We start from the raw sequence: 18,118 nt of genomic DNA, 5'->3' as shown, positions 1-18,118 counted from the left end.
TGTCTATGCCCTTCTTTCAAACGTGGTAGGTAGGCGGGCGTTCTGTCTGTTTCTACACCAAAAAGTTTAATGCACTTCCTGTCCAAGAAGACAAGAATTACTGAAAGTAATTTTCAAAATTGTAAGCGGATGAGGGCCCTTGTAAATGATAAAATATGCTGTCCTTTTATTCGCTTAGTTTTGAGAATCACTTTCCACACAATTCTTGACTTCTTGAGAGTCCAATGGCCCTGTCTAGCTACAGACCAGTTGCACAAACGCGGTTTCGTTTGTTTCGTACAACAATTCCATCTAACATTTCGTTTCTACGCATTTTCTACTTGCCAAAAGTGCCTTTCATATCGCCCCAAGGCGTTGTCTACTCGGATGCTTCGTGATCGAAGGTCACGTGTACAAAGTTTCAGGATTCAGATTTTCCGATTTTGCGTGGTGCTGCTGCTATCAGTTCGGTTCGCCTTCTCAAGGTCGCGCAACAAGCAATTATTTTTCGTCTTCTGATAGGAGAAAGCTTGCCTCTCGCTTAGGTGGACGAACGCGTGGCACGGATGATTTTTTGGCTCGACCATGGTTGGTCCTTTATGTTTCGTCCTTCAGCAACTTAATCCAAGCACGAATCATTCTCATCGCCAAACAACTGTATTTTTTTAAAAAAAAATGATGTAACACATGTAAACAGAGAGAGAGAGAGAGAGAGAGAGAGAGAGAGAGAGAGAGAGATAAACGTTTTCCCTCAACAAACATTTGCTTTGCTATCGTATAAAGTGAACGTACATGTTAAAATTCATCTCGCATAAATAATCAAATTAGAACAAATTCACATAAAGCGATTAAGTATGCAGAAAAGAAATATATTTGTGATAAATACATAGTTAATAAGTAAATTCCAATAACCAGAACTTTAGTCACGCCGAATCTTGTTTACGGATGTTTTCAAACGTTTTGTTTTACAATTTAATTTTTTCACTGACATCCAAAACGAAAATACGTATTATAACTTAGTGAGTTTCAAGGGGTCAAAGTACTGTAATGTTAGTAAGCTGCCGATCATAATTATGAGGCTTCTTCGAAAACGCCTTCGATAACGGTATTTGCTATTCGTAACGGACATGTGTATCACTTTTTGGAAACAGACTTTTGTGGAGGAAAAGAACTGTAACGTTACAAAAGTAACGAGCACAATTATACGAGAGACCTATGTTATTCTCTCCGGAACACGGCATCGGACACGGTATTGCACATCGGAACGTCTGTATGATACCAGCTATAAATAACGTTGTTGTTTTGAAAAAAGGAGTGTAACGTTTTTACAGTCGTGACCTCAATTAAGTTACTGGTTAATAGTAACGTTACTATCACTTTCCACACACACTAAAGTTACTAGTCAATACGTGACGAACCTCTTTCTTACCCTGTAACGTTACTGGTTGCCGGCAATGGATGGAACGTTAAAGTGTCACGTAAAGACCTACTCCTTTAGAGATCAGTTATGGTTCGGTACCGTTATGCACACCTGTAACGTAATGTTTATATACCTGAGGTAACGTTTCTGTTCACGAAAAAAGTTATTCTGTTTCTGGTTGTAACGTAACGGAAACCGTAATTGAAAATACCGTTCCATTTCGTTACGTTACGACTCCCTGTGATCGAGGCAAATGCATTCCGAACGGCTTCTTTCAGTTTGTTAGTTGTGTGGTAACGTGTGCCGGCAATTTGCTGTTTGATATAACCCCACATGATGAAAGATCGGTACTTCTGGGAGGCCAGTTCAGAGCTGCTAGTAATTGTGGAGAACCACATCCAATCCATCTGTTACGAAACACTTCGTTAAGATATTCTCGCACAGCAATCGAATAATGTGCTAGTGCTCCATCTTGCTGAAACCAGACGCGATCGATAAGTCCTTCGGCTTGCAGTTGAGGGACAAACCAGTCTCGTAACACAGCACGGCACAGACTCACATACCTACGGGGTAATGCGACTTTTGGCTCACCCTGTACGTACTACAAACTGTTGGAATTTATTAAAAATCTCTACCTTTCTATCTGTAAGTTTTATCCTTTCTGAGTCCCTGCTTTAGTGTAAGCGGTTCAAGGTTTGTTCCCAAGTGGAAGCATCAACTTTTTGGTGTTGACCCAGCATCATGAAGCCATTTGGTTGGGGGAGGGGGCATTTGAAACCAATAGGCAGTAGACTCCGATCTCGAAAACCATAAAGCAGCAGCAGTGGGACTCAAGATGCTGACCACACCTCACACAAGAAACCCTTTGCTAGCCTTTGCTCTCAAAGGGCTGTTGAGCCATTTCGTTTAGTTTACTATCTTCCTGCTGCATCAATTTATAAATCCTGTATGATATTGGTCGCAATAATAAAACTGAGCACCTCCTCATTTCTCAAATTTCTGCAGCATGAATATCAAGGCTAAGCACCTGCTCACAGTGGTGACCATTTTGATATGAAGGAAAAGCTACACCTTGTCATAAATTGATCCTGCGTTTACATTTGCCCTGTGTATGTATCTCGCCAAGTCATAAATATGAGAAATCTCTACATTGAAACCTATGTGAAGGAGAACTTCATACATATGAAAATAGAGTATGTGGTCACTTCTTGATCACCTATTCTGCTACTGTTTGAGTAATCATGAGCCCTTTTAATCATATGGCCCAGTATCATTCGATTAGATGATAATAACTGATAGGACAAAGACAAAATTAAATATGAAGTATGTACCTCCATAAGTGCTTGATCCAATGCAAGAATGTACCTTTCATCTTTCTTCAGCTGCATCACAATCTATGGAAAAGCAGTAGTTTCATTATTTTAATTCACAACTATATTATTACTAGCTGATTGCCCGGTGTTTCCCGGGTATTTATTTATCCCAATCTTCTATTAGACAGGAATATAATGAATTCTAACTATAGTGTAAAATGAACTTGGAGTTGAACGGCATTGGGAGTGTCACTATTTATCTTAGCGACCCTGAAAACTATGGAATCCACACTAATATCGGTCGTTGTCGATTATTTTTACATGCTACCCCCTTCCCACCTACACCCCTAGAGCTGCCAGGGGTGCCTTACCCTTACAGTATTTATTTCGAGATTGCAAGTGATACGTGTACCAAGTTTGGTTGAAATTGCTCCAGGCGTTCGAGAGTTATGCCGCAACAAACACACACATATACACACATACATCCATTTTTATATATATAAAAGATTATTCAATAATATACAACATTGTTAGAGAATATTTTATATACATAAATATATATAAATAAATATATGTATGTAAGTATATATATATATATATATATATATATATATATATAATATACACATACACATACATATACAACATATATATATAATATATATATATATATATATATATATATATATATATATATATATATATATATATATATATATATATATATATATTGAAGAGAGATGCAGAGCCGAATCTGTAAAAGTTATGCTTTTCTATCCCTCCACTTCTAACCTACGCTTCGACCATTCACTGAGAATGCCGCATTCCATAGAGAATAGCTTCATTGTTTCAAGCTGCATACCGCTGTGTATGTAATTCTGGCCTCGCCACATCCTGTAGGGATTTTCCGTACAGGATAGAGGCTTTGTCATAAATCGAGTCACACATCATGGTGGTGTGAGAGGTACGGGGATCGTTGCCCCGCACCTCCACCATGGTGTGTGACTCGATTTATAACTAGGGAATCTTAGTCACAAGGGATGTAACTAATTATGCAATGCGAGAGATTTCATTTTATAATGTTTAATTGCCTTATTTGTCAAGGAGAAGAGGATAACAGAGCTGATTTCTTTCCACACTTACCTAGATCTGACCGAGATGTTGTTAATCCATGTAGTGTTCTTGGCTTGAGGTGCAACCTACAGAGGTGTCTCGCACCTTAAGTTATACGCTCCTCGAACTATTACGATACGGCACTCACATATACCTTACGAATTCTTAATGCCAACTGAGACTGACTTTGACCTTGCAGGATGTTTTATACTCATTCCATAACCTTTGTTCTTACTAATCTAATCCAGCCGGATGCCAAGGGTCCCGGGTTCAAATCCCGCTCAGGCTTGGTTGTTTGTGAATGTCCATTCATCAATTTCAACATTTCATCACTCATCCCCATCTTCGCAAATTAGCCAAGAGGCACAAAACGCGAAGTAAAATAAACTAAATCAATCAATCCGTACGGAAAATCCCTACAGGATGTGGCGAGGCCAGAATTACATACGCAACGGTATGCACCTGAAACAATGAAGCTATTATTCTCTATGGGATGCGGCATTGTCAGTGAATGGTCGAAACGTACGTTAGAAGTGGAGAGATGGAAAAGCATAACTTTTACAGATTCGACTCTGCATCTCTCTTCAGTAAAGTAAATTAAAGTAAAGTAAAGTGCTCCCCTGTGCTATGCACCACGCCACGAAGGCGTATAGGGGGTGTGGGGCTAGGGCCCCACACTTTCTTGATATACACGGTAAAGTTCCTAAATAAGATACACCGGGTTAACATCTCCAGTATAGTCTCCCATTAGTAGGCAACTACGGGAAATCAATGCTTGTGCTTCGAAGGCGGTGTTGTCTTTTTATCCGACGTCAGTTGAAAGTCAACAACAGGCCGAATTATTTGCCACATTTTGAATTTTTGTAGTGGCTTTTACTGACGTTAGGAACAGCAGTGAAGGTACGCTACAACAAATTTAATATACGTATATTGTATCAATTGGTTGACAAAATATTACACACCGTAGGATATATTGACTTGAAGCGACCATTTTATATTTATTCATTGTGTTCCCGCAAGAGATAGCTAGGGTTCCTGTTAAGAGATATTCTCTTGCTTAGAATGTTTATTAGATATATTTTTTTTCAACAAAAACATACGTAAGAACTGTTAAATTCAATGTATTTTTCGATATGCTCCATTTTCATGAAAAACTCCTTGTTAATTTCCTTCTGATGTTAATATAATTTATAGAACAGCTCCAGGGACAAAGAATCCGATGTTGAAATGGAATTACTTGATTCTAGTGATTACAAAATGAGGATGATGCAGAGTGTTCATTTTGAACTGGACTTTTTCAGAGGACACATTTCAGAGAAGAAATTGGCTGAGTATTCTAAATATCATCGAAGATGATTGCAAATGATTAACAAAGGTTGTGGAAATGACAGTGTACTAAAACAATCTAGATAAGTGTATCAGATAACGAAGCCTTAAAGTTATCTGGAAATTATCAACTCATTGTGCTGGTTGCTGACAGAAGTGGATTTATGGTTGCGGACGTGGTTTCATTTGTTCCCTAAAGGCAAATAACTTTTTGTGTTCTACCTTACAAATTTGCAAAGTATTGAAATTGATTTTCTGTGGTGCACATCTCTGCATGCTCATTGATAATTTCTCTGCACTGAAATCATTGATTTTATTTCGCATCTGTGTAGTCATGATTTTGCTTTGTGTGGTGGAAACTTATGTTCACTTTGCTGGAAAAGGTTGAATATAAAGGCAAAGGGGAGCGGCGAGAATATTCTTGCGGTAGCAGTTACATATTGTACTCTCATAGATACCACATCTAAAAATGCATGCATTGATCACATAATTGTAACATTTTTCTTGTCTGCCTTAGGAAGTCTAGTCTCAATATTTATGGGGACATACTTTCACTGCTTACACTAACACCACTTTCCATTGGGACTATCATGATTCATGACAAGCATAACTTCTAACTCATTAACTCGTTCGATTTTCCTCTCTTTTCATTTGAACTGCATTCATTATTTCTCGTAATTTATTTGCGGCAATTGATCGAAATATGGGAAGTGTACATGTGTAGAAATTTACATACCTTGTCAAAGAAGAGAATTAACATGATGTAGGACAGTGTAAGAATAGCATTAACAATGATCATAGGGTGAGCAATAATCCACATAAGAATCCTCATCATATCAGTGCTGTAAGAGAAAACAATAGTGTACTTGTTTTTGTTTATTATTTAGCGTTGCTTTCCTACCATTTTTACTAATTGCTATGGCGAAAATAATTGCTGATTACATGAAATTGATGAAGCCACGAATAACCTTTCTATGCATAAAGTGGACTTGAAAACAAAAACTCAATCTCTTATTTTTTTTAAAGTGACAAGCCCTGCTAGACCCCCCATGGTCATCTATTTCTTGTATGTATTTAATAAATTATAGTAGAAAAGGTAATGCATTTTCAGGTTACAAGTCTTTGAGTATAACATGTATGCCCATTTTCCATTTTCTAATCGTTTCTCTCCACATCTTATCTTGTTGGAATTATATCTGTCAACCCTATCAATAGTGGATCACAATTATAATTCTAAATCTCTTACCTCAAAATGTATTGGTGCTACAAAACTGCTTTTTGTATTAGATGATTGGAGAAGTGCATGATATTTAAAATATATTATGTCCCAATCATCACTTATTCATTTTAAGTGTTCAAATAGAATGAAACTACCAATAACATTTAATCATTTTTTTCATCTTCTTTACTAGCATATCTAAAAAATATGTATTAATTCATTTTACCAGGCTATCTTTATGCATAGGAGTTATATCCATGAATCTGATATTAATTTCATATTTTTTAAAAATTTGGAATTGAAGTCTTAAGCTCAGTTTATTATTATAGAATCGGGACTAGACCTACAGTTTAAAGTGGAATACGAACCACTGTGCAATGTACCTCCACTGGGTATCGAACCCGAGACTCCTTGACTACAAGGCTACGACATTACCACTACGTTATCGGGAGGCGTCATTCATGAGATATTATCACATAAATTGTACAGTGATATTGGATATATAAACTTGTAATTTACGATAGCTGCAATGTGTATAAATTGCAATAAAGAAATATTTCAATCATTTTGATGCTACGTCATTTACATGAATCAAAAGTCTTTGGTAAGCCAGTGACAATAGAATTACAAATAACATTTAAAAGAAAAGCACATACAGTGACATAAAAATTGTAGCTAATATGCAGAGGCGTGTCCTGTATTTCCAAGAAAACAAAATATGAACAATAGAAGTATATTTGTATTCTTGCTCCTTAGTGACATCCCTAAGAATTTCATTAAGAAGGGGAATATACAGGGTTACTAGACGTTCTCTTTTACCTGGATATTATCTTCATTCTAGACTTATTTATCGGCATTTTAAAATAAATCGTAAATGCCTTACATTTTTAGTAGGATCTCTTTTGGTTAGAGAATGAGATATTACGTATACATATGTTCTGCTGAGGGAATTTACTGTATTACAATATCTGTGGTAGTACTCCAATTTTCTAGAAGATTCTCCAAAGAGTTTAAAATTGGTTAAGTGCAATTTTGCAAATTTAAACTTTTCAGAGTTATTTAATTGTTGTTTGATCAAATCTCAAATTTCGTTTAAAACGACCTCTTCACAGCCATCATGTCAAATATCCCCATGAAACCAAAAATGATTTCCCAAACACTGTCGGACCACGAAATAAATCGAATGTATTGACAGGGAAAACTGTTTTGTTCCCAACACATCTGAAGTTTAGTCTGCCAATATGATAAAATAACAAGATTCACACACTTTTTTTTATCAGCTCACCACAATTTTTTATCACTTCCTTTTATATTGTAATGGATGTTCTTACTGCAGCTCTGAGTGTTCTTTAGAACGCTGCCTCCTATCTTCGCACGATACCGCACCAGTCCTTGAAATATTCCATTCAAGTGACTTAGACCTTAGAGATAGTGGACCACTGGCACAGCAACCTCGAAGCTCGTTCTTATCACGAAATCAGAAAGTTCACGTGTAGTATCAGTAAATGACAATTGATATTTCTCCTGTCAAATTAGGATCACAATTAGGGCTGCCTCTAGGTGGGTGTGGAACCTGGGGCTTACGATATAGTTACGTCGGTTTTCTTCCAGTTGTGGCTAATCGCGAAGATGAGGATGAGTGATGACATGATGAAATTGATGAAGGGACACTCATAAATAATGGACACTCGCCATGCCCAGGACGGGATTCGAAGACGCGACCCCTGGCGCCGTAGCATGCTGTAATAACCACTCCGTTACGGAGGTCGGCATATGCCATAATTTAATTCTATAATTAGACGAATAGTGTTTTGTTCAAGTATGTCAAAACAATCCATGAAGTCAGAAAAAAAAACAGATTAGTTGGTAAATCGGAAGCATCCTATAAAACGTTCAAAAGAAATTATTTTTTTACTGACGTGTGGCTATCTGAAGCGCTTCAGGCTCTAAACCTCATTTTTACCAGTATAAAACGAAAAATTTCGTGCCCCTGAGCCCCCTCTGGATACGTGCCTGGCCTCTACAGTTGATCGTACCCGGACTCCTTGATTACAAGGTGACGATATGACCACAATTGGGGTACATTCATAAAAACGAAAAATGTATAATTGGTAGTGAAACTCGACGGTTTTGACTGAAGATTTTGGGTAGGGTCAAGGGTGTCCATGGGATATTTCTCCTGGAGGCGAACAAGGCATTTTGTCCGATAAAGACAATGAATTAGTTTCAAGTTATCGTGTTCCTACGACAATCTGTCCCGGCCATACCTGTATATCAGTCCTACTGTGATTGAAATGAAATTATATAATTTTAAGCTTACATTCCTTTTCCAAGTGAACGAAGACCCTGGCACAATGGGCAGTCCACAGGAACGTTTTTATCTTTGGAGAGGTACATGTATGTACATATTGCCGGACCCTGTGGCTGAGTGGTTAGCACATCGCACTGCGACGCCAGGGGTCCCGGGTTCGAATCCCGCTCGGGCATGGTTGTTTGTGAAAGTCCATTCATCAATTTCATCATTTCATCACTCATCCCCATCTTCGCAAATTAGTCAAGAGTCACAAAACGCGAAGTAAAATAAAATAAATAAATCAATCAACTAATGTATGTACATATTAACAGGAGTCATTTCATCTTAGAACAGCACACACAGTTCCCTGTTAAGCCAGGGCAGGCACGTATCCAGAGGGGGGCTTAGGGGGCTCGAGCCCCCCCGAAAGTTTTAGGTTTACACTAGATAAAATGAGGTTTTTGGTTTCTTGTGATGTGAAATAAAATAATGTGACAATAATTTAAGGAGAGAAATAATTATCGAGGCAAGACGGAGAATGTTCCGTAACCCTGTTATTAATAATAGTACGTATCCAAGATGCGGCACAGGGGGCTCGACCCTATCCCCAGGAAATTTTTCAGTTTACATTAGATAAAATTAGGTTTTTTGCTTCTAGAATAATGTGAAAATAATTTAAGGAGAGAAATAATTATCGAGGCAAGACTGAGAATGTTTTATACCCCTATTATTGTTAATAGCACTTATTCAAGGTGGGGATGAGGTGACTCGCCCCCCCCCCTCAGGAATTTTTTCAATTTACACTAGATAAAATTAGATTTTTGGCGTCTTGAATAATGTGAAGATAATAAATTTATAAATCTGAGAGAAATAATTATCGAGACAAGACGGAGAGTGTTCTATAACCCTATTATTGTCAATAGCACGTATCCAAGGTGGGAATCAGGGCTCGAGCCCCCTTCAAGAAATGTTTCTGTTTACACTAGATAAAATTAGGATTTTGGCTTCTTGAATAATGTGATGATAATTTGGGAGAAATAATTATCGAGACAAGACGGAGAATGTTCTATAACCCTGTTATTGTTAATAGCACGTATCCAAGGTAGGGTTGAGGTGACTCGAGACCCCCCAGGATTTTTTTTTATTTTTCAGTAGATAAAATTAGGTTTTTGGCTTTTTGAATAATGTGACGATGATTTAAGGGATATACAATTATCGAGGCAAGACGGAGAATGTTCTATAACCCTGTTGTTGATAATATTGCACGTAAACTTCTCTTGCGCTTTCGGTGTTGTCGCAGGGAACTTCAGCATTATGTAGAGACTTGTCAGTTTATGGAAGCTGCACAACAAAAGTAGCGCCACACGTAGGGCGATTCGTTGTAATTTCTAATCTCTGGAAGGCGGGAGAGGGTACGTTCTTGAATGAGAGAAGGAGTCGACTACTGGCAATATTAACGAATCGTTTTATCTGCGGAACGTTCTAGAATATAACGAGGATATAAATACGCGGATTCAATTTTTCGGTTCATCTCTACAAAGAATCGGTTAATGAGATTTCAGAGGTAAGTGTGACAATTCATACAGTCGATTAGTGATCAGTCAGCGTCCTCTGGTTGCTTTATAAGAAATAGTGATTCGAAAATGAAGACATTGACGACAGTAGAAAGGATCGAGGGCCGAAGAGATCAAGGCGCCCCCCCCCCCCTTCTCTCTCTCTCTGTCTCTCTCTCTCTCTCTAAAGTGAATATTTCAGCAGTACCGGATATTGGAGTGGTTTATTAAAACAGAAATAAGCTGCATAGATCAACTGAAAATCAAAGTTTTGAGTGATGATTTAGTTTTGCCAGAACTAAATTTCGTATATGCAGTCCGAGAATTTCATGGTATAAAAAAATACTTTTGTTTAAGCCTACTGGGTTCAAAATAGAAAGCAAGAAGATGTTGCATATGTAGACATTTTAGGCGGAAATTGCAGGCTCTACCAGGACCCGAATCAGGGCTCTACCAACTGAGCCATCTAGCCACCCTTGACGTCAACCGATTTTTCGTTAAAATGTCTACATAGTACATGTCCTGTGTATATCAAATCCTAAGGTGTTGCCTGTATAGTGAAGAAGCATAGAAAATATAGGAGAGAGAAGAAAACTGAGGAGCATTCCCACCGGTTGAGGAGATTTTTTTTTCTTCTGTGGTCAACAAGAGCTACTACTTCGAGGTAACAATGACAGTAGCCTAATAAGAGAGATTTCACACCGTGTCGCCTGAGGATTTCACAAGTCGAAATTAGGTTTGTGCGGCCTTTTGTGTCGCTACGGTGTAAAACGTTGCTGTTGATTGGCCCATTCCAATCGACATGTATCGCTTGTCCCTTCGGTCTCAAACCTTCCTAAGTCTTGAAAATCCAAGTCACAAGGATGGAAAATTAGGGCCTTGTTAAGGTTAGGTGTGAAGGCAGGCAGACGACATCACCCTAAAGGATCATATCCAAACCTGCAGGAAGAACGCATCTTACTTCAATCTCCAATACGGAATGATAAAAACTTGTGGTGAGTTGATTTTAAAAAATGTGTCCCCGAGATAAAGAGAGGCGTGCCCAGGATTTTCAGAAGGGAGAGGGGTTACGCATACTATTTTTGGTGGTCAGTTCTGATTTTGTCATTTTTTTCCCTGTCTTTGACGTTCTTTTTTTTAAAAAAAAAAAAAATGAATACTGGATCAAATGGGGTTATGAACTCACCAACCCTCCCTTGGGCACGTCACTGGAGATAAATGAATAAGCATTTGATCATACTTGGAGACGAAACATTAGATGTGTTGGGAACGGAAGGGTTTTCACTGTGCATTAATTGTTTCGTGATCCAGCTGTATTCGAGAAGACTTCCTTTGTTTCGTGCCGATATATGACAAGCAGCGGCGGCTGCTTAATACGTGCTACCGTGCTATAGCACGTTGCTAAATTTGTTAAAATGAAAAGAAGAAAAAAGCAAATCACACAGATGCAAGACGTTTAATGAAGCCCCAAAGTGAAATGAAACTTCTCATGTTAAGAGCCTCAACATTTACCAGCGGCGCCACGTATTTCCCTCACGCTGTTGGGCTATAAGGAATAGCGTACCGTGCTAAAATCTCAACAGCACGTTTTCGCCCCTTTTTCATCACTCCGCGCATGAATACTGTACAGTCTTAGAAAAAAATACCTGGGCCACGGGACGTAGAATTTCGTAACGTCTTAAAGCCTGTTGTTTATGCAACCCAAATAACAAAATATTCGCTTAAGTTTGCCTGGTGATTCTGAGTTCTCGGGAAGGATTAAGCTTTGATAGCATGAGTCACATGACTCGTGCCCCAGCCACAACAAACAGCTGGGTGCTACGATGCCTCCAGAAGAAAATTTCAGGAACTGGTTTCTTGACAAGAGCAACTCGTAAGGAAATACTATTCTTTCCAGTGATATTAGAGTCATCGTCAAGACGGTTCGCTGAAATGATGGTTCTCATCACAGACCACATGCCACACGTTAATTGTTTAAGTCCAGTTCACGCACTGGACCTACAGATTAAAATGGGATCCGAACCAAATGCCTCTCTATTTGGTATTGAATTCGGAAGCCTTTCATTACATAGCGAAGACGTTACCACTACGACATCAGAGAGGCAATGGAACCCCTTGAGAAATAGATAAGCAAAAATTGCTACGTGACAAACCATATTTGCCCGTAAATTTTAAAAATAAGACAATATTTTGTACTGACAGCTTCGAACCGTGGGAGAGGCATATATTTTTTTGTACCATCGTCCATTTCACGAGTTTATAATTCTTCCTCACCGACACAAGTAACGCGAGTGGTAGAAGAAAAGCGAAGTAAAATAACTGAAACAGAAATAAAAGGAAAATGCGAAATAAATTTTATTCATAATATTCTGCAGTCACTTGAGTTGTATTCACGGGATGCTATCTTCAAAGAAAGCCGTGGTCTCTTCCTTGTTTCGCTTTCTTTGTACTCTTGCTTCCCCCGTCACGATTGGTCTAAAACTAATTAATGCGACGTTAATTAAACAATCCAAACAACGAAACAATGCACAATCAACTGCACAAAACAACATTCCAAATGTTTTCGAATCGGAAAACAATTGAGATGCTGTAAAATGACTTAAGATGCAGTAATAAAGTGGGAATTCGGTACCGTATAGAATTAAATCGGTAGAGATGTTCGATTTGATTGGATGTTTGTTATTTAGATTTGCTATTCTTTCACTTTTGGCAAATAGCGACGATGAAGATGAGTGATGCTATGATGAAATTGATGAAGGGACACTTACCAAGGACACCCACGCCCAAGTCGAGATTCTAACCAGGGACCCATGGCATCGTAGCGCGCTCTGCTAACCACTCCTCCATGGAGTGGACATTATAGCATATTTTGTGTGCTCAATTGGGATCAATCAATGGAATGAATAGGCATATTATATGATTAATAAATTCATATCATAATACCACGTCATATTATTCGGCACGAAGTAACATCAGAGACAGTCAATCTTGCATTTTTGCCTTTCAACTAATTCTTTGAATTCAGGTTAATCACAACAATAAGATAAATTATGAAGCAAATGATAGTGAATGTGGGATATTATTACGAATTACCTGACAGAAACAACATTAAGCAGGCTCGGTGGTCAAGCTCATTAAGTGATTGACATTCGATATCGTCGCAAAAGTTCCCGGGTTTGAGTACCGTCCTTGTCGGGGGTGTTTGATTATTTCGTCATCAATTTCATGTAATGGTCACTCGTCCTTATCGTCGCGATCATCGAACAGGGAATAAAAATTATAAAAATAAATACGATGGAAGAGTACTTATTTCATTTCTCACGAAATCTCCTACAAAACCGGAATATATAAAATACATGTATATTCATTCACATACATTTTCGATTTCTATATTTAACTAATCGAGACCGAGAACGGGAGAGCAATTTTCAATTCGACAAACCGAGAGACGGAGAAACTGTAAAGTCTCGTTTCTTCTTGGCACCTCCGTAACCGAGTTGTTCTGTTTTATCATTGGCTTTGTATTGACAATTATTGTCATTATTCTTCCCCTGCAGGTAAACCATAACGATGAATTATGATGAAATGAAGCAGATAAAAGGGCAAGAACAAGAAAGTCATGCCTGTTCTAGACTCCAACCCAGAACCTTATGTAACGAGATTTGAAATTCTGGAGAAGGCGTCCGTGTTTCGCTTGGTTTTCTCTTTCCTCTACTTCTCTTATATTATCATACATGTATAATAAAAATGGATCTGATACGATATGTTGCGATTCATAATTGTGCTGGTTAGATGCTACAGATGTGAACTCCAACCTGCAATATATTATTCCCTTTTGTTTCGTATCTGGTTGAACATGAAATTTTCTTGCACTGTGACAATTTCTTTCTTAGTTTTGGTTTGGTGCACAGATATGCTAATCTGGACTCGACCTTTAGTTTAAAGTGGGATACTAACCACTATGAGCATCCACCGTGTATCAAACCCGGGATCCACTGATTACAAGGCGACGACGTTATCACTACGCCATCGAGGAGGACCCATGACAAAATGTTATTCACTCGATCTCTACCATAATTTATTTCAGCATTTACATTTTCGTTTTCTTCTTCTTTTTTCCTTTTGTTAACTACTCTTATACAACTCTTTTTGCGTCTTCGAATTTCTTCTTGTTTCAGGAAAAAATAATACATGCAGGCTGTATAAAAATCCCCCGTTCAAATAGATAAAACGTTCACTCTCGAGAACTAATTTACATGTTTATCACTAACGTAACCATTAGGAAGGAAACTATTGAAATGTTAACTGATATAACTGCAGATGAAACAATACTTACAGCCACTAACGAAATATCTATTCTTGTGTAGCCTCACAGACAACAAGTATATGGTGAGTCATTCACTCTTGCTGACTACGGGCGAAGGTCACTGAACTAAAGGGTGGTGGCAAGCAAGCAGGCTTCTGCTCTACCAAAGATGAGGTCACGTGTTCCAGTTATCAATGGCGTACGAAATAAGGAGGAACACAGCTATCTGAAGTATGTTTTGGTCCCGTCATTGCACGTAGAACTCTTTATCGTCGTGGCCTTGAAGTTCCCTCAGGGCACTCCTACATAAAGGCTTCTCAGCTAGAAGGATATCTTCCCCATTGAGTGGAGGAAAAGTGGGTGCGTATAGAGGTCCTTCAACTTTTGTATTCTTTTTCATTTCAGAACCCGTGCTGTATCGTCGACTTAATCCAATCTATCCGATGTAGGTTTTAGGTTCTGTTTCTGTTCGGTTATTTCACGTTGTCTTCCTGCTTATGTTATTCGCGACGAAGGTTCTGGATTCGATAATCTGGACAATAACGGGATTGTGTTGGTTGCTTGATTTGGTGTCTTAAGTCCACTTTATGTCCTGTTAGGCTAATCGTGAATGGACCTACAATTTAAAGGGGGATCCGAACCACTATGTTCCTCCACCGAGTATCGAACCCGGGATCCCTTAATTACAAGGCGCCCACGATCCCACTGCGCCATCGGGGACTGTGTTCGAAACGAATGAATCAAATTTGAGTGATATGATATGCAACCATTGGAAGACTATTGAAAGAAAAGCTATGGGAACCTGCCAGTTTTTCTACTGCAGACAGGAAACCATAAACATGGAAGAGAAGCTTACATTCTATGAAACCTGACGCTATGTGCTCGAATACTTGATAAATATAATCCATAGAGGCATAGCAACGTTAAACAACCTCTTATATGATACATATAGGTTTAAAAAGGTCGAAATACGAAGATATTGTGCGCCTCACTGATGGCGTAGTGGTAAGGTCTTGTAATCAAGGGGTCTGGGGTACGATACCAGGTGATCGCACATAGTGGTTCGGATCCCACTTTAAACTGTATGCACTTCAGATTAGTTTATCTGTGCCGGTGACTCAGTCGGTAACGCGTCTGACTACCATGCTATAGCCCCGGGTTCGATTCCCGGCCGGTTCAAGCCCGGGAACTTTTCTAACGTTGGAAGCGGCCCCAGCGCCCACCCAGCGTCGAATGACATGGGTACCTGGGGGGAAACCCTGGGGGTAAAACCGGTCAGGGGCGTGATGCTGATCACATCACCCCCACTCACGAACGAATCAAGAAAGTGTGGGGCGGCGTGATGCTGATCACATCACCCCCACTCACGAACGAATCAAGAAAGTGTGGGGCGTTACCCCCACACCCCCTATACGCCTTCATGGCGTAGCGCCAAGCACAGGTAAGAACTTTATTATTATTTTTTTTTGCATAAAGTGGACTTACAACAAAATTTGAATTTGCGATAAAGATTATGATAAGGTATTAAAGAATTGGGTCAAACACATTTTTTTATTGTTTACCAATGACATTGTTAACTAATATTCTTAATTTCAGTTTCAAGATGAAATCGGCTACGAAATAAAAGGAGTGGGTTCATATTTCTGTTACGAAATTCCACTTTTGTAGTAGACCTGTGCCACACTAAGATGTGACAATAAACAAATCTGAGACACTTTCAAAGTATTAAATTGCTATCTACGTATATGGGAAAAATCTTTCAATATAATACTTTTTTTGGACGCGTCAAATAATAGTATTTAATTTCTGTTTTAGCAGCTTTAAGAAACCTGATTTTGGGGGGGGGGGCTTACAAATGCCCTTTCTGCTCCCGTCAAGTTACGCCTATGACAAACAGGAATTCAAAGAAAAAGACTGTCCCGACTAAATAGGGAGACACGTCTGATAGATTTACAATTGGGAAAATCATAATTAAACGTGTAGTTGAAAACAACCTATTTTCATATATTGCATGCAGCTCTACTTTTTCTGCAATGTGGATCAAGAACTGGGGACGTGGAGAAGCACAACACTCCACGTAACCAATAGTCACGTGACCCTCTTTGCTTTCCTGTCATGTTGACCTTCGCGTGGAACACATTTCTCGGTGTTAAGACAGGCAAAATCACCCGATCATCGAAGGGTGCAATATGTGTTGCCTACCCTCCTGCATTACTTGCTCCTATTAAAGCCTTATGGGGAAGAACTTTTTTCCATGACTGTACACCCCCACTCCTCGATTTGTACGGGATATAGGGTCTCGGCTCGAGAAAAATCGTCTGCTAGCGTGCTACAGGACGACTCAGCACGGTAAGTGTGCCATCTCAGGATAAGAAGAAAGTCTACGACAACCTATTGCCTCTGTCAGAACAACGTTTCTTAATGTCATTTTCAAACGTTCTGTACGTTATCAGTGTAGACTTATGTAATGTTTGTAACATGTCGTATACATTAGCAGCACCTGCAAAAAAGTTGGAACGCGAATTAACACTACCCCTTAGCCTTTTATCTATTTCGGTGGTAAGTTGTAAAGATTGCAACTCTGAAACTATAGTCCGTGCCTTTTTTGCTTCCGAAAGTTGATTCTGCTATGTAATTTATATTTAGGAAATTCTAATTTTATATTTTATCTAAATTACCTGTTTTTAAATGCTAGAAATATATTTCCTTGTGTTCATGTAGCACTTCAATAGTCAAGAAACAAACTTCCAGAGTACCGTCATTTTTCCCCGGCTTCCAGACCCAAAAATTTTCCGCGCGGTTCATTGTGTTAAAATCGCTAGGCGTGTGAAGGGGTGGTCATTGTTGTGAAGGATTAGCTTTTTGTTGTTGTTAGAAGTGAAAGTGAAAGTGTGTGTGTGTGTTAGTGTACCATGAATTCGGTGGATTCTTTGTTGCAGCGACCTTTCTCTTCAAGAACACTTGAAGAAAAGTTGGAAATAAAAGCGCTAGGATGGCCGTTGCCAGATTTGGATCTATCGCAAAATGCAAAGGGAGGTAAGAACGCTACGCATAAAAGGCGATTTAATAGAAAACTGTACGATAGTGAACCATGGCTTTGTGGTGTCAAATGGGCATTCTTTGTAATATTTTGTAATAATGAAATGAATGAAGGGGCATTCACAAAGAATACCCATACCCGGGCCGAGACTCCAACCCGGAACTTCGATGGCGAGATCGAATGTCGACCACTTAATGTTCGTGGCCACAGAGCGGCACGTATGTGTGGGTGGGGGTGGATGGAGGCGGGTGGGGGGGAGGGGTCATTATAAGTACATGAAAAACAGCATCAGTTGTAGCACGCATCTTTGAAAAGTCACGAGCCGCCGCTGATGACAAGACAGCGGAAGCTGTGACAGGCATTTTTGAACACTTGTGAGTGCTAAGGCCTGAATCTGAACAATTTGGTGGGTTTCAGCTTTTATAAGAGCTGCAAACATGGGAGCACAAGACACGCTAGTGGTGTTCAGGCTCGAATCAGAGATACATATTCGAGAGCTGTCTGCGTCCAGTTCGCAGACCACAATTTGAATCTCGTGTTGTCTAGTGGATTGTCC

General features: G+C 39.1%; 1 protein-coding gene across 2 annotated transcripts in view; it reads right to left on the bottom strand.

The window, feature by feature from the left end:
- Positions 1-17,315, bottom strand: part of LOC145998605 (uncharacterized) — a 31,436-nt gene extending 14,121 nt beyond the window's left edge. Inside the window, exons 1-3 of one of the 2 annotated variants that reach the window (XM_083135057.1) lie at positions 17,201-17,315; positions 5,888-5,993; positions 2,731-2,793 (exon numbers count right to left, since the gene is read on the bottom strand). In XM_083135057.1, the coding sequence (XP_082991183.1) occupies positions 2,731-2,793; positions 5,888-5,986 (162 nt within the window). In that variant the 5' untranslated portion in view covers positions 5,987-5,993; positions 17,201-17,315. Of the gene's footprint in view, positions 1-2,730; positions 2,794-5,887; positions 5,994-7,026; positions 7,056-17,200 lie in introns of those variants that run through there. The other variant, XM_083135056.1, reaches the window with a different exon arrangement.
- Positions 17,316-18,118: the final 803 nt, after the last annotated feature.

The sequence above is a fragment of the Lepisma saccharinum genome, chromosome 14, assembly GCF_977018435.1.
Source record: "Lepisma saccharinum chromosome 14, izLepSacc3.1, whole genome shotgun sequence".
NCBI lineage: Eukaryota > Metazoa > Arthropoda > Insecta > Zygentoma > Lepismatidae > Lepisma > Lepisma saccharinum.
Note: the sequence above shows the minus strand (reverse complement) of the source record. Positions and strands in the feature narration are given on the sequence as shown.